This window comes from Mizuhopecten yessoensis, unplaced genomic scaffold, assembly GCF_002113885.1.
Source record: "Mizuhopecten yessoensis strain PY_sf001 unplaced genomic scaffold, ASM211388v2 scaffold3343, whole genome shotgun sequence".
Classification (NCBI taxonomy): Eukaryota; Metazoa; Mollusca; class Bivalvia; order Pectinida; family Pectinidae; genus Mizuhopecten; species Mizuhopecten yessoensis.
Genome location: NW_018404997.1, coordinates 62215 through 78645, shown reverse-complemented (window position 1 = coordinate 78645; position 16431 = coordinate 62215). Strand labels below are relative to the sequence as shown.

Below are 16431 nucleotides of genomic sequence, written 5' to 3'. Positions count from 1 at the left end.
GCAGATAAGGGAAAATCTTTATGAATGACAAAAGGCATTGTCTCTTTTAGTGTGTTTTCGTCTGTGATACTTGAATCTGTTGTCATGATTTGATATAAAGCTATATATTGTATAATGATGTTGTGTATCATACAAACATAGGTTTGTGCCACATAAAATGTACCTACATATTTTGTTGACAAAATCGTACTCCTATTAACACTGTCTTGACAGTCCGATATCGGCCATCGTGGGCGCTGGTATCAGACATTAAGTAATTATAGTTTCTGTTGAATCAAATGTACATTACACTGAAGGATTTTGAGAAATGTTTTAATTATAGGGCAAATCGTTAACTTTATTGTAAATGTATTAATAATATCATATCAGAATTATTGCATGCACAGCGAGAGTTCGATTTGCTGGACTCCGTTACTCCGAAATTGCATATGGCGGACACTGATATATAAGGATTGAAACTATTGAAATTGTGGCCAAAATATCAATAGAGCAAATATTTGCGATAACAAACGAAATATACAATCAAAAGTGAAAGCCAAAATTAACACAGAGCGAATACGGACTTTACCAACGCGGGATGAAATTTGATTGGGCGAAAACTTTCCCAGTTTACATTAATAACCAGGAAAATATGTTTTAATATTGCCGAAAGTGGAAACATCCGGAAAAAAATAAAGTCGATGCTGATTATATGTTTGAAGGAGTTCAAACATCTAATCTTTGTTTTAATAGTAAACATTGAAAAAAGTGGTAGAGTAACCTTTATGGTGTAAGGATTCTTGGCTCACAATTAACACTACTGACTGTATAGTATTTTGTTCTCAGCGGTGTAACACATTCCACGATATAGATATATGCATTGATATACACACACGCACATATGTTGATTTCTGTCTTAAATAAACACTTTAGATACCTTCAGATTTGTCTGGTGCACAATAAACAACATGGAGATTAATTTAACCAGGTCGCCTTGTGTTCCTTTCCATGTCGTCATACGAACATGTTATACATGAACGTGACCGTACTTCAAATAGCAAGCAAACCTTGTATTGATATTCAACCAGGTATAGCGAACACTCGATATTTGAAAGGCTATAGTGTTTGTGTGCAACAACTTATTTAACGACGAGAACATATATCTGTTCATGATAGATTATACACGGAAATCTTTATACAATTAAACTCATAATGTATCGGATAACAAATCGTAATAAAGCATGGATCTTGTTTAAGTTGATCTACAAACTGTAAATCGTAAACAATATATAAAGTATCATTGACTTATATATTTCTGCATCGCCCGGTGTACCGTGAATTTCTTTAAGAGAAAACAACACGTCGTTCATTGGTTGGGTTCAGTTCATTACAACGCTGTTTGTTTGAACACATTTCAGGACTGAAAGGATTAATCTGCAACCTGACGGAAGAAAAAGAGAGATAAGACATGATCCGTTTTCTGTCCCATATCCAAAAAAAACAAAATGATTAAATTATATAATTGTAACGTTTTCATTGTCATTTTTCACAGAGATTGTGTTTACCTATTCAGTTTCAAGCACTACCAGTTACATATACAAGTATGTTTCTATAGTGTGATATACACACGTAAACTCCCGATTTAGCTCAGCTTGTGCCTATGTACCCGGTTAGTTATCTACGTTCGGTAATGTGTATTCAATGTCACACATACATCATTACACACTATATATGATAATGCAAGTATACAATTGTTTCATGGCTATTTCGGGAACAGTCAAAACTATCATCCCGAGGTAGGGGGAAGCCTTGGGGAACTGTTTGACTGTTACCCAAATAGCATTGAAACAATTGTTTTATTACCAAATAAATATTAGTATCAATGATGCATGCAATGCCATTGCTTCAACACTGAGTCGCGGTCACCAAAACGCTTGAACGGGGCTCTCGAGGGGGGATTTCTGCGCATCTAATTCGCGCCGGGTAACAGTTCGCTCTGACCGGGGAAACAGTTTCGCCCCTACAGCCGAAATTGGACAAAAGGCAAGAAACAGTCAAAAATTACTAATGATTATTCATATAGACTATTGGGTAATAATATCTTATTACATTTTACTCTACTCTTTTTTAAACTGATTTGAACGACTTTTGTCGTCCTTTCAGCTCTTTTAAGTCTACTCTGTTTATCGTTCTGATATAATCAAAGGTGAGTCAGTGTTTCGAGGAGATATAATTCGAAGAACAATAAGTAAACTATATTTTATTTTGTAAATTAAAATCTGAAGCACAACTAGAAATCAGCGAATTTCCTGAGATTTAACGAGTTCAGATGAAACCTAATATGATGGCTGTCCTGGATTAGATGTTGATATAGACGACAGACGTCGTGTGAGATTGTTTTACGTCTTTGATGCGATGGAAATGAAGAAATAAAAGAAAATAACTACGGTCTTTAACAGGAAATGAGAATGAAATGTTATAACCAAAACATAATATTTGTTTTAATCTTATATACACAAATGCATAATCATATTACCCAACACTTGCTATACGTGTGTTTGCTATTATTGATACAATAGTATATATACAACGTAGTAATGCCTATGGTTGTTACGTTGCTTATAAAGAGGTGATAGTGATGATAAACATCGTATCACAAAAAAATATGATGATTTGTTTAAGGATTATAGTATCAAAATAATTAAGATCCACATTATAGATGTATAGCTTATGCATCACAACACACTAACAATTCTCGTTAATCGGTAAGTTGTTAAGTGCGCCCCGACATTCTATTGCCGTTGTATCATTATTGTGCACGAGTTTTTTTGGTTGTGAGTTAACAAGAAACCTCAAAATGTAAATGGATATTGTCTGTTTCTTATGTTTCAAATACGCCTACTCTTTGCTACATACACAATACGCCTACTCTTTGCTACATACACATTTCACAATATTACATGAATCATTTTTTTTCTAACTAATGCAGGTAACATGTTTTATTTATGTATTCATTTTAGTTTACGGACGAAAAACCTGATATATTAGTTTTTGTTGCGCTTGAAACATTTACATTTACATCTTAATAATATATTTTTAGAAAAAATACTGATTTTGATGTATGTTTCATCTTGCATTCCGTTTTTTCTTATCGGTTATCGTTCCAGATACAAAATATATTACATACTGGCGGAAAAAAGAAACTGTGCATGCGGAGAATTGTTATAGAACATGTATTTCCAACTATATATTCATGAAAATTCACACACATGACCGAGTGTGACACATGCACACTATCCGTGTGTCATTGACAGTTTTTCCCGTGCAGTTTGCTCTGTATAGGCGTTGACCAGTTTGCACGTTTTTCTCGTCCAGCCATCCAATTCGACAATGAAAGTTTATTTTTCAATTGTTGGGTCACTTTGTTGAGACCAGTGAATAATAAAAACAGCATTTATAACGTTTTAATTTGTGATTAATGCTATGCCGAGGCTCAATGAAAATGACCGCCTTCGGATTATTGGTATGCTTCAAGCTGGTATGGGCCAAGCCGTTGTCTCTACACGTTTTCATGTCCATCGAAACACAATCCGGGATTTGTGGAGACGAATCAACAGTTTGGCCACGTCGGTGATCGACCTCGTGCGGGACTTCCACGTGTGACGTTCTTTCGGCGGAGGCAGCGTTATGATTTGGGGCGGCATCACAGCCAACGGGACAACGCCTCTGGTGGTTGTTAACAGGAATTTGAGCGCGCTACGTTACCGTGACGAGATCCTCCAGACTCACGTCGTTCCATTCGTGCAAGGTCAGCAACGTCACATTACGCTACAGCAGGACAACGCCAGGCCACACACAGCTCGTGTCGCTATGGACTTTCTGGCCCTGCAGAACGTTGACGTGTTGCCCTGGCCTGCTGTATCCCCCGATCTGTCGCCCATTGAACACGTCTGGGAGGAAATGAAGTGCAGATTACGTGCATTACCTAATCAACCGGTGACGTTGGCTGATTTGGCTGCAGCGTTGGTACAGATCTGGAATGCCATCCCACAAGCATTCTTGAACCGTTTGATAGGCTCCATGCGTCGCCGTTGCCAGGCTTGCATTCAGGCAAACGGTGGACATACGAGGTATTAACTTTGTGAACTCAGTATTGACCCCTGCTGTGTTTACGTCACTCCTGAGCGGAACTTATTGATTCCATAATAAATAACAAATAAATTGTCCCTGAAAACCTTGTTGTTCTACGTCATACACATTTATTTTTATAACACATTTTAGGCATGCGCAGTTTCTTTTTTTCCGCTAATATAGTATACGTCTCAAATTCTAGTGAGCTGGCAGATGTTTTTACGCAATTTTTGAAAACTCTGTTCCTGTTTTGTATCAAAATATTCTTTTACATTAACACATTGATTTAATTATAACGAACAAACACAACTGTTTAAAACACAAAAAACAGCCAGTATATCAGTCGATTTAGATAACTCTCAGATGCTGTTAACATCGACATAGATGTATTTCTCTAACTTTCTTATTTGTAATAATAAAAATCTACATATTAAAGTGCGAACGTTTGAATGAAAAATGTCATATATTAAAAACCATAATTTTAAATAAACAATTTGTAACTTTAAATCATCATATGTTCACCCATTTGCCATCAGTGTTTATTTTATATTGGTAAACTAAATACTGGGTGATGCCGGGTCGACATGGTTAATAGTAGCAGGAAGCACTTTTGGTTCGGTTACTCCGAACTGTAAGTAACCACATACAATGTCAAGTGGGAAATGCAGCAATAGTTGCTTTAATTGTTTATTATTAGGATGACATTGTAGTCATAGTTTCCCCCCCCCCCCCCCCATTGTAACATTATATATTTCCAGACTGTTGTATTATATTAGTACCGTCCTGGGTATTGCACATTTTGGTTCCGTTATAAGTAAATGTTAACGTTGATAAACTTCCTATATTGTTCGCATGTAACACTCAGATTGAGTTGTATTTCGTTGATGCACGCAATTATGGGATATTAAGGTTGCTTCTGTAATGCTGGGCTCGTGTGATGTACATGTTATATGTGGGTCTCGAGTCCATACATTGATACGTTGATGGCCCCCAGAGATCGTCCCTATCGAGCATTACATTTAAAGCGAGTTACGTTTCGTCGATGAACATATCCACGAGGTCCAAGCGTTAATATAGTAATACTCATATTGAATTCTGTTCAGTTGATGTACACGTTGGTGGAATCCAGGTATCATACCGGTGTTAATTAACGCTCATAATGAGTCGTATTTCATTGCTGCATACGTTCTTGGAGGATAATTGTTATTCCTATGTATACTCATACTGTATTGGGTTATATTCAATTGACGTAAACATCGGTAGAATCCACGTATTGTCCCAAGATGTCGTAGCAGTACTGGTATTGTTTCTAAATTAAAACGAAAAAAAATATCATAAAGCAATGTTAAGCTTTGAAAATTGTCCATCTTATTTTTGTTAGCAAAAACCTTCTTATCAACATTCATTGAATCAGATACCAAAGCAGATACATATATGAGTAAGTAAACTAAATAATATAATACATTCTATATAATGTCGTCGTGGCTATGGTAGACAGCTTAAGATTTTATCTTTAACATTATATTTAACCATCTTAATAAATATATATGTTTGAGCATTAAGTAACTTACCACATTTCCAATGACTTCTGGTCGCCGCTTTTTTAACTGGTTTGCTGTTTGGAATATGTCCACCTCCTCGTCCATCTTCATTTGATCTCTGATATTGGATATACAACAGAACAGTCCACTCTGTGTGCATCCGTCCCTGTAATAAATTGTAAAAAAACTCCAGCACAATTTTATAAGAAGATAGTTGTTTCCTTTTTAAATATTGATAAACAATTATTGACAGGAACACAACGCAGGTTGCGGACCTGCATTACAAATTTAACCTACGTGTAACAAACCTTCATTAAATTGAAATTAATATTTGTTAAAGACCTTATTCCAACATGCATGCGCAATCTTCTACTTATAAAATATCATTAACGCTTTTATAATTAGAGCATTTATTCGGTTAATGATAGGAGTGTAATTAAACAGATACCACAGCAATTATGAATTAAGTCACTGATGTCAATGCTTGGAAGAGAAAATGATGCTACCAGCCTTACCGACACGTGACTACCACAGGAATGGTGTTGTCTGACCGTCGTCTTCTGTCTAGCTGTTCAAGGAGTTGTAGGAGAGACGAGTCGGATGAAGGTGACGAGGAGTTCGATGACCACTTTGTCATGGTGAAAATCCGGACCGTAGTTGCACTACTTGACCGCTGTAAATGCGTGTACAATAATTTATAAAGTCACGATAACAGTCAACCGCTGTAAATGCGTGTACAATAATTTATAAAGTCACGATAACAGTCAACGCGAAAATCATTCCAGTTTTGTTCAAAATATGTACTAAAAGGATACAAGTTATCTGATAATATATAACACAAGTGATGCATAATCAACATTGTCATCTATGCATGCCTCACTATTTCCCACTTTACCTTATCTGCTCTATTTCGTGTTTAATTTAACCTCACGCAAGAGGTACTATAACGTAACAAAACTATCTCTTTACTATTATGTCATCGAAGATAACGACATGAGGATACAAGCTTTTATCATTGTAATAGACCCGCTTCACAGCCATATCAATTGGCCCGTGATTGCATTATCAGCATTTTACATACGTTCTTAACAAGACATATAGAAACTAAAACTCTACACAAAGTTCAAAACTGCTCACGTTTGAAAGGAGTATTTCATAAATATAAATGTTCGTGAGTGTATATATGTTTGCTGTGATTGATGATGAACCTGCAAAAATTAAAGCATTTTATTTTAAAGAAGGCAACATAGTTTACCACTTACTAAGCCTAATAGTTGGTAATCGTTGACAGTCACATCCGAGTTCGTGGATACTTCTTGAAGTTTTTTCACTGAGAATGCTCTTCTTTTCGCAGCGTTAGTATCATCCTGCAGCCAGTGCTCCTACCGGTTTCGATTATTTAGACATTAATAATAGGAAACATATGGCCGTTTGAATGCTACAAAGTTCAATTTTTAATGATCGATCATGTCAAACCGACGAATATAAGACCAATAGTTGGCATTGAGTTTTATTCAATATCATATTGTATCATTGTTTAGAACATAACCTAGTATATAATGAACATTTCCCTGCCACAAAATGTGTGCTGTATATGATAAACGTTTGCAAAATACAAATATTTAGTTCATAGCATTATTATATTAACACTTCAAATGATAATGGATTTAAGATAATGCATTAACAACTTACAGTCGATGGTTGTCCTATGATAATGATGTTTGTACAACTGTAGTCACACACCATCGCCCAGAAATCATCCACGGTGTCCTCTAGAGGAAACTGTGTCATCAGATACCCAGATTTTGATGTGTACGACTGGCCAAAAAAAGGAGTTGTTTCTTACGAATAGATAAATGAATGCATAAATTATGAACTTTGTGAGTTATCCAAGTTATTTTAAGTATCGTCATTCTTTTCTTTATGTATGAAATGTATCATTTACCTTTTCATCTAAGCTTGCCAGCCTCTCTTTCAAATGGGAATATTATATACCTCTCCCTTTTGTCTTCAGAAATGAATAAAGTGATTAGGTTAAACATTACCTGAATCATAACAGCATTGATGTAGTCTGTCCTATTGGGAAGCTGTGACTGCAGAAATGGTCTGAACATGTCCGCTTAAACAAAAAACACAAAACAAAACTTATAAAGAAAAGAAAAAACCATTGCCATTCACATTTAGTAGACAATATTATTCGTTAGAGGTAGAAACATAATAATAAGGAATCGGAACTTTAGATCTTTAATACGCCAGACAAATAGATTACCAGCAAGTATGTCCAGATCCCGATTCTTGTCTTTGTTTTCTTTCTTCAGTGCCGCCATGAAGTAGCTAGCAGTGAACTTGGGATTACATTTCTGCAACACCTGCAACATGAAACATGTCACTGTTTGGTAGAAGCTTCATGCTATCGTGAACATCATAATCAAATTTTCATTTACAAAAATTAGTATGAATATTGCTGGTGGACCATTGATAATTACTATCACGGACTCCGATATTATATATATTTTAATATTATACTTAAGTTAAGATCAGCGTAATGAAATAAATAAGAAGAACAATTGAATGACAAAATATCAACCTCAAATTCTTGGAACATCTTTGTCTGATTAGCCGGTTTGTCCTTAGGGCACAGTTTTGATAAGTTACCACGGAAATTTGTCCGGGAAATAAGTGTATCTTGTAAACTGAATCCTTCGACAAGTAACTCGTGTAAAGCGATGTACTGTTTCTGAAATAATTAAAGATAATATGTTATTTTGTTTATATTTATTCAATAGCGAAGATTTCATATAATGTTATTTCGATCTGTTATCAATGCAATTACTTTAGTAAATTCTCGAAAAACGAAACAAATAAATAATATATATGTTATAATATATATGGTAAAGAAAATAATGCATGCTTATTGGTTTTAACAAATAGCAACATTCAGTGAAACAACAACAATATCAGGTAAGTGTGTGATAAATATAAGAACATAACATACATATGTTTGAACCATGTCCATTCGACCCTTTCGCATGGTCCTGAGGTAGCCAGGAATGTCGATCTGTTCTGTTTTCTTCCAGTGAGTAAGAAGTGCATCTAAGCCGATGAAAGTGCCCGTCCTTCCAATGCCAGCGCTTCAATATATAGGCGATTATACTTTAAATTGTCCATTAAAGTGTCCAATGGGTCTCATTGAAATAGCATCGTGTGCAAAAGCGTTAGACTGAAAACAACTCTAGAATGATTTTCATGAAAAAAAAGAAACCAACATTTGTATGAATATCTGAGCATAACGTATGCAGCGTCAATCATAAGGTGAATCTTGTGAAAAATATATATTATCCTCATTTCTCTTACCTGCAGTGAACGACCATCTGACCGGTTAGGTGTGTCCTGTATGAAGTCACACGGCGGTGAAATAGGACAAGCTCCAGAGTATCCGGAGTTCCGTGGTCCGGCCACGTCGTAAAGTGGAACTGGGTGACCTGGCGTTCTTGTTTCGTCTACAAGTTACACATGCATTAATACCAGCAGTGAGTCAAACTGCTATTTTATCTGTTTTCATAAAATAAATATTTAAACTCAATGTCACATCTAATAACCTGTCAATTTGGTACAGTTGTGTGTGATAATACATCTCACCAAAACACAGTGCGCATAGTCGTGTGTAACGAGATGCTGTCATAAAATTACGTTAAAGGAATACATACCTTTTTATAGAATATTGAAATGTTACGTATAACATAAAAAGCATATGTCCGTTCCCTCTCAAGTTTAAGCTTAAATGTATGTGTATCAAGCGGCTCTCCTTCATCTGGCCAATATTTGTGACATTTTGTCTGCAATATATAATAGAGATTGTTTTGTTTTCTTTCATATCAATCTGAGTTTAAATAACAAAAATAAATGAAAAAAGAAACGTTAAACAGTTTGCCGCTTGTAACAAAAACGTTACATTTAATTGCTAACCTATAACGCTTGGTTGTTCATATATCAAACATTATAAACCTGATTTGGCGTACCTTCCGGCCCTCCACGAGATTTGTCAGCATTACAACCTTTCCGGAATTGACCTGCCAAACCATCCTCCAAAAGTCGTCTCGGGTGATGGGCTTTGGTCCTTAATATAACAGATATACATTCATATAACACACTATTTGCATAACAAATTACACGAGCATGCTATACTCGATAAATCACTTTAGAATGCTAGTTGCTTGGAACCGTACAAAAGGCAGTTTATACATATTCACTTTAATATACCGTATATCAGGATATTTCCGCGGATAGTATTTTCGCGATTTCACCAGTCAAAAACGCTACCGCGAAGATATGTTCCACAGAGTAATAGGAAAAGCGTAAAAATGAGCCACGAAAATACCTTTTATAGCCGTAACGTCGTCATTAAATAGTGCGCACGTGATAATTACAATTATTACAAAATACATAAAGAGTAATGGGGTGTGGTTTAAACACCAACCTAATCGTTTTGTTGATTTGTTTAACAGAATACAGTTACTTGCTGTTGCTCAATATGCTGTCATAAAGCCTATTAATTCGACTATTTTACCCTATATGTGCCGAGCTCTGGGCTAAAACAACGCGAAAATAAAGTACCTTCAAAAAAACAGATCGTAAAAATAATAATCTGTGAAAATTCAATTTTCTTATTTCGGTCAAAATCGCGAAAATTTAAGCCCGCGTTAATTACCCGCTATACAGTACAGTATACTTAGTGTTTCACATACGGTTATATTTGATCTGACAACTACGCTGTTTGCATGTCATGTTTGATGTTTAACATAGATAATACACTTAACTAGTTTGTTTTGACAAGCTCACCTCACGTATTCTGCTTGGTGTCGTACATACATGTCGGAACATATCATATAAGATTAATACGATATTAGATATATATGGTTTTTGATTTGTTTCTTGTCTTTATGTCTGAAACATAGAGTCTTACACAAATTCTTACTACGTGTTATGTTCAGAATTTTAAGTCTAAACATGTTTTCGTCATATACTAAAATTACTACAACGCTTTAATTTGGATGGTTCTTGATGCCGTTCACACAGACATATATTTTTCACGTGACGAATACATCTGTATATGTTTAACCTCTTACTTAAAGACATTACATAATGGGAGTATATTTTTGAATATCTGGTACTTTGGTTCTTACAAAGAGACACCATTTTTATTTCGAGTGTATTTTATAAATTAATCAAAACCACGCACTGAATATGACGCATACACTAACTATGCGTGCCGTATAATACTATTATAGCACAACGCAATAATAATGTGGTCATGATATGTCTGTTCAAATACTGCAGTATATAAAACAAAAGCATATATAAGTCATACTCTAGCTAAGAAGATTTTGTTTATATTGATGACTAGTCAATTTAATATTTAATATTATGTTTATATTTGTATACAGCAACTACAACCAACACAACAACTGATATATGTTCATCATTGCACGTCATTAAAGGCAATAATAAGTAAAGTAATAACATTGGAGACCGACATAATTGTGTGACATAATGTAATTTTACCCAAAATTCGTATTACTACGATAAAACATGTTTATATATGTCACTTACCTTGACTTGCAATATAAATGCTTGTTTTATCAATACTCTGTAAAAACAATAATAATTTTATACAAAATTTTGTATCAAACAATGTAACACAGATGTGCTTGCAGATTATACATACATCATTATTGAAACGTGACTAAAATGCTGAAACATAACAATGAAATCTAAATAGACCAATTAAAGGAAAGGACATGCTATATTCATTCCCGTGTGTAAAAATAGTGTGGCATGGAATGGAACAAAATTTGTTTCACAAACTTTACAATTGTTCAGTTACATCCGTCATACGTACATCGATGTAATTTGCGTTTATGTAGCCAGAATCGATATTGCCATTGATTGTCTCCAGCATAACCCTCGAATGGTCATCTACAATATAAAAGTTTACATTACGTATAGATGAATGGCTTTGTTGTCACGCTAGATTCAGAATTAGCATTTTGTCAGAAAACTGTGACCAAGCTGAGAAACATTCGCCTTATATTTGCTTTATCTAAGAATGTTAATAATGAGTATCAACCAATTGATGAAATTATTATTCATTATGATCACATGACATATGCGTGAAAGCCTGGATTATTAACTATGGAGAAATGATTCATGCATCTCTCTCCCTCCTCCTTATCAACATAACATGTAACAAAAGTGATGATAGCTTACAGGGCAATGTATTCTTGAATCTGTTCCTTGCTTTGTTTGATGGTTTTTTACCGGCATCATAAGGATACACCGCTCCCATTGGGAATGTCTGTAAATACAGTACGTGCTATTCAACAGACAAATGGCAATATGGTATAGTCACTTTTATGAATTGTATATATTCACAATGATTTTCAAATTGCCTTTTTCCGAGACAGAACGAGCTGGTATTAAGAAAATAAAGCAGCTGTGACAACGTCCGTGATCAACACTTATAGTCTAATCTATTAAAATGCTTAAAGGATTATGATATTCACCAATTTTCTACCGAGAAATAAACACGGATAGCTTGTTATCTTTATATTGCTTCATGTATAACGATCTAATCGAGATAATTAAGAAGTGTAATGATGTAGCTACAATCTAATCATTGGTGTTTTTACATGTGGAAACACCTAACACAAAGTCAAATTAGTATGGTGTTTCATTGAGTAAAATTTGATATTCGTCATGTTGATAACGCAAATCATAAGAAACAAAATACCTTAAATTCCTCCTGAAAAGCTAGCGCATTATTCGCCATTTTGCTGTCGATGATTGACCGCATTTCCTGTATAGACACACCGGTAACGCCAACATTGTTATACGCGACTTCCTCGTCAATTTTAATGGCCATGTCATTCGTGTTCGAGTACGCACTTTCATCCTTATCCGTAGCAGCTGATCAAATACAATTACATGCAATAATATCAATAAACATTTGCAAATTTGCATATCTATTGTATTTTTTAATGATCTTAAATAGTATTAGAAGGAAGGACACATTCACCTGAAGGAAACATTTAAGCTTGTAATAGAGTGCACCATCTACTTCCGCAATAAAATTACAAAAAGTGTTAAGACACGGAAAGAAATTGGAAAGTTGTGTTTTCTGTACTGAATACGATACCGGCCAGTAATGCCGTGTAACATAAGGGGGAAATGGTTGCAATATTATCCTAATATGGACATGTTTTTGATAAATGACTGTGTAAAGAGCCCCATTCCTTTATACACATGAAAGTATATGTGGAAAATAGGAATCGAACAAGTTGTCAATAGTTTTTATTCTCAACAGCCATACGATTGAAATATTTGATTTCTTACTCAGAGCAACTAGAAGAAAAACATACCGTTATGGAATCGCACAATCGTAACAAGATGTGCGGTATGGGCACCGTGTGCACACGACAACAAACTGTGCTATAATAGTGTGGCGTCCGCTCAACTGTGCGATAGCTATTGCACTGTTATTTGACAGGTATCGTGGGATTTCGTATTGATTTTTGTTTATGTTTCCTGATATAAGTATGTTGACATATTTCAGCCAGATTTACATCGTTATCTATTGATCTAACAGTAAATGACATAGTACGCACTAGAATTGTTTTTAAACGACCTAATCGACAAGCGTGTATACATATGGTCATATACGTGTACGTACTGTCCACGCAGATAAAATGTAAACAAAGCAACCCTATCTGTTACCAGTTACCTGTTAGCTACTAAGTAACGGATTCCTTTTTTTGTTGTATTACTGATCAACCTTGAATGAGGTGTGACATTTCCACACAAAGTGTGATAGATACAAATATTACAGGTTGTGGTTTGATAACTGTTAAATAATCGATGAACTCTAATAGGCGATCACCTCGAGCTCCATGCCATTCACTACGTATATACATTAACTAGTACAGTTCTTGACAGCACAACCCCAGTATTGTAGCATGCCTAGAGGAATTAAAATGTGATGTGCTGATGTTGTGTGCACGATGTTTGCAAGATGTGTGCAAAGTAATTTTAGTGCGTTACGATCACACAACAATATTTTATCATTCGTCGAACGCTAAAATCTATATGTTTCTTCTACGGAACAATGTCATTTACGACAGATGATAATGATTGTACAGTCTTCAACTAAAATATAATATCAGACACTATCTTAGACATTCGTCTTTTGAAATAGAAATCACGAACGAACATTGAAATTTTCCCTATTGATGATATTAAATTTCTCACGTTTGCTTGGTGGTTTCGGTTTCGGTTGATGGTTTATAGGTTGTTTTGATACCATGACTGGCGTCATTTCTGTGTTGTCAGATGCATTCATTTCAGGAGGATTCTTCGTGTACGATACTTCTCGTCTCCTAAAATCAAGGTGAGATACCGGTAATGTACAGGAAATAGGTAGGTCGAAACAAAAACGGTATATATATATGTAAACATTATTTTAAGATCGCTGATTAATGTTAAATGATAAAACAATACAAGAGTACAAGAGTGTGAACGATATCATAAACCCGACCACGACAACAGTGCCATGATATCTACGTCCTGTTTTCAACTCTAATTTTTTAACATAACTAATAACCAAGGGAGTTGCCTTCATTAAGCAAAGGAATTATGACGAGTTCTGTGTACTACTTTCAATTTACTAATAAGTGCTATAAAGACTAGAATTCAGTTTGATATACCTACCTTCTGAGCACGATGACTGCTATAATTATCACAAGAGTAATCACAACAACAGCTCCAATACCGCCTCCAGCATATTTCCAGGTGTGATCTTCTGTGGAAACCGGAGTTCCTTAATAAAATAAATAGAACAAAAAAGAAATGAAAAGAACCCAAAGTAACGGTTTTTTACTCATGCATTATAACAACCAATGGTCTTGTCCTCTGTGTTGCTGCAGTTGCTTGATACACTTACAAGGTAAAATAAAATAAGCTCTTACATCAAATGATTACATTGCTTCTGCGTTCAGCATCGTTTCCAAATGTAAGATAAGCTGCCTGAGATATTATATACACATATCGGTATGTTATACATATAGACATAGACAAATTAGTCGTTTTTATTTTTATAAAGACTGATACATTTACATTGATTGTGATAAGTTACTTGTATTGCAAGTATCTCCTTCCCAGCCAGCAATGCACCCACATGCTCCATCTTTCATATCGCACGACACCCCACTGCACTGACCACATGTCTCCTGACAGTTGTGTCCAAAATACCCAGGTGTGCAACCTGTTAAAACAAACACACGGTGCAAAATTTAGTTAATCTCAATGTAATTTTAGTACAAAAATAGAATCAGGAATACAGGTAAGTATTTTATATAATTTAAAAAGCAGGATATTTGATCAATATTGGATTCATATATAGCAGAGTTACTGTCCTTCCGTAGAACGCAAACAAATAACAACAATTTTGATGAGGTCAAGAGGACACGTTCAAAGATACCACTGTTTTTTCTCATACAAAAGCGGTGTGATATGCAAGATATCAAGATCTTCAATACCTTAATAAGTTTCTAAGAATAATACCAATAATACTTATCGCATTGAAATGCACCGGTTTTATTCAGTAGAATGTGCAGTGCAGCAATCACGTTATGCATCAAATTTTATCCTTAATGTTTCAAATATATAAACTTGCTGTATTTTTTAAAAATTTAAGGTGTAGTCCTGTATAACGTCAAAATAGCATAATATTATAGATGGAACTTTCATTAGTTCTTTTTGTAATGATATAGTATATATTTACGACAAATTTTAAGGTAGACAGAGGACAAAAATATGAAAGTGTATTGTAAGTCAATAGTTCTATCAGATACTTCCTCGGATTTAAGTATTAATAATTCCTAAGAGTTACATCAACTAAAGCTTTAAATCATAAGGAAGAGAATTTAGTTGATGCGCCTTATTTTCAGATGATAAACACATATTCAATATGAGTTAATATTTTACTGCTATTCATTTCTCTGGTCGACAATTTATCAATTTATGTTTTCTTTTGAAACTCTTCACTTGCTGTTTACAGGAGAATTTCAATCTTAAATATGTTTTTTTCGAAAAAAAAATATGAGTATGGTTACTGTACCAATACATAATCCAGTCTCCTTTTCGCAACCAACACTGCTGCAAAAATCAGGACAAGCAACTTCACAGTAAATCCCAAAACTACCTGCTTCACAGTCTGCAATACAAATACAATACGTCATGTATGCCGATGATACATGTACAGCTTTATTTTAAGTATAGTACAACTACTAAAGGATACAATTAATAAAGACGAATGACATCAACTAGTTAAATGCACAACATCACTAAGGAGACCGAACAAAATAGCAAACAGTTTTGTATCAAGTTATTCGCTAATACTCTACACATTCATTTTTATGTACCAGCTCAATCATAAAATATTCAATGAAATGAATAGCTGACTACAAATGTATGGAAACAGGTAAGTTGAAATTTTAACCCAACCATCACAATAGCCATTCAGCCGACCGCATGTCCCGCCTTTGCATTGGGTTGAACAGTCGAGCAGACACAGTTCCCCATAAGTTCCAACAGCACATTCTTGAAACAAAAAGTTTCAATATACTTCTGTTATTATTATAGATAATAATAATGATAATATATAACTACAAGTTTTATGTTACTTACAACTTATAATCAATAGTTCCTGCGGTTTTTTTTTTATTGT

At 34.7% G+C, this 16431-nt stretch overlaps 1 protein-coding gene across 2 annotated transcripts in view; it reads right to left on the bottom strand.

The window, feature by feature from the left end:
- Window positions 1-4213: 4213 nt before the first annotated feature.
- LOC110447401 (receptor-type tyrosine-protein phosphatase kappa-like) overlaps window positions 4214-16431 on the bottom strand; it is a 35756-nt gene continuing 23538 nt past the window's right edge. For both annotated transcript variants that reach the window (XM_021493064.1, XM_021493065.1), the window contains 21 exons: window positions 16209-16304; window positions 15823-15918; window positions 14839-14967; window positions 14415-14523; window positions 13956-14083; window positions 12442-12617; window positions 11919-12006; window positions 11551-11627; window positions 11262-11298; window positions 9671-9768; window positions 9359-9487; window positions 9006-9151; window positions 8647-8782; window positions 8239-8388; window positions 7921-8020; window positions 7697-7770; window positions 7344-7469; window positions 6914-7033; window positions 6167-6324; window positions 5682-5817; window positions 4214-5419 (listed from right to left, as the gene is read on the bottom strand). In XM_021493064.1, coding sequence (XP_021348739.1) covers window positions 5351-5419; window positions 5682-5817; window positions 6167-6324; window positions 6914-7033; window positions 7344-7469; window positions 7697-7770; window positions 7921-8020; window positions 8239-8388; window positions 8647-8782; window positions 9006-9151; window positions 9359-9487; window positions 9671-9768; window positions 11262-11298; window positions 11551-11627; window positions 11919-12006; window positions 12442-12617; window positions 13956-14083; window positions 14415-14523; window positions 14839-14967; window positions 15823-15918; window positions 16209-16304 — 2378 coding nt within the window. In that variant the 3' untranslated portion in view covers window positions 4214-5350. The remainder of the gene's footprint in view (window positions 5420-5681; window positions 5818-6166; window positions 6325-6913; window positions 7034-7343; window positions 7470-7696; window positions 7771-7920; window positions 8021-8238; window positions 8389-8646; window positions 8783-9005; window positions 9152-9358; window positions 9488-9670; window positions 9769-11261; window positions 11299-11550; window positions 11628-11918; window positions 12007-12441; window positions 12618-13955; window positions 14084-14414; window positions 14524-14838; window positions 14968-15822; window positions 15919-16208; window positions 16305-16431) is intronic.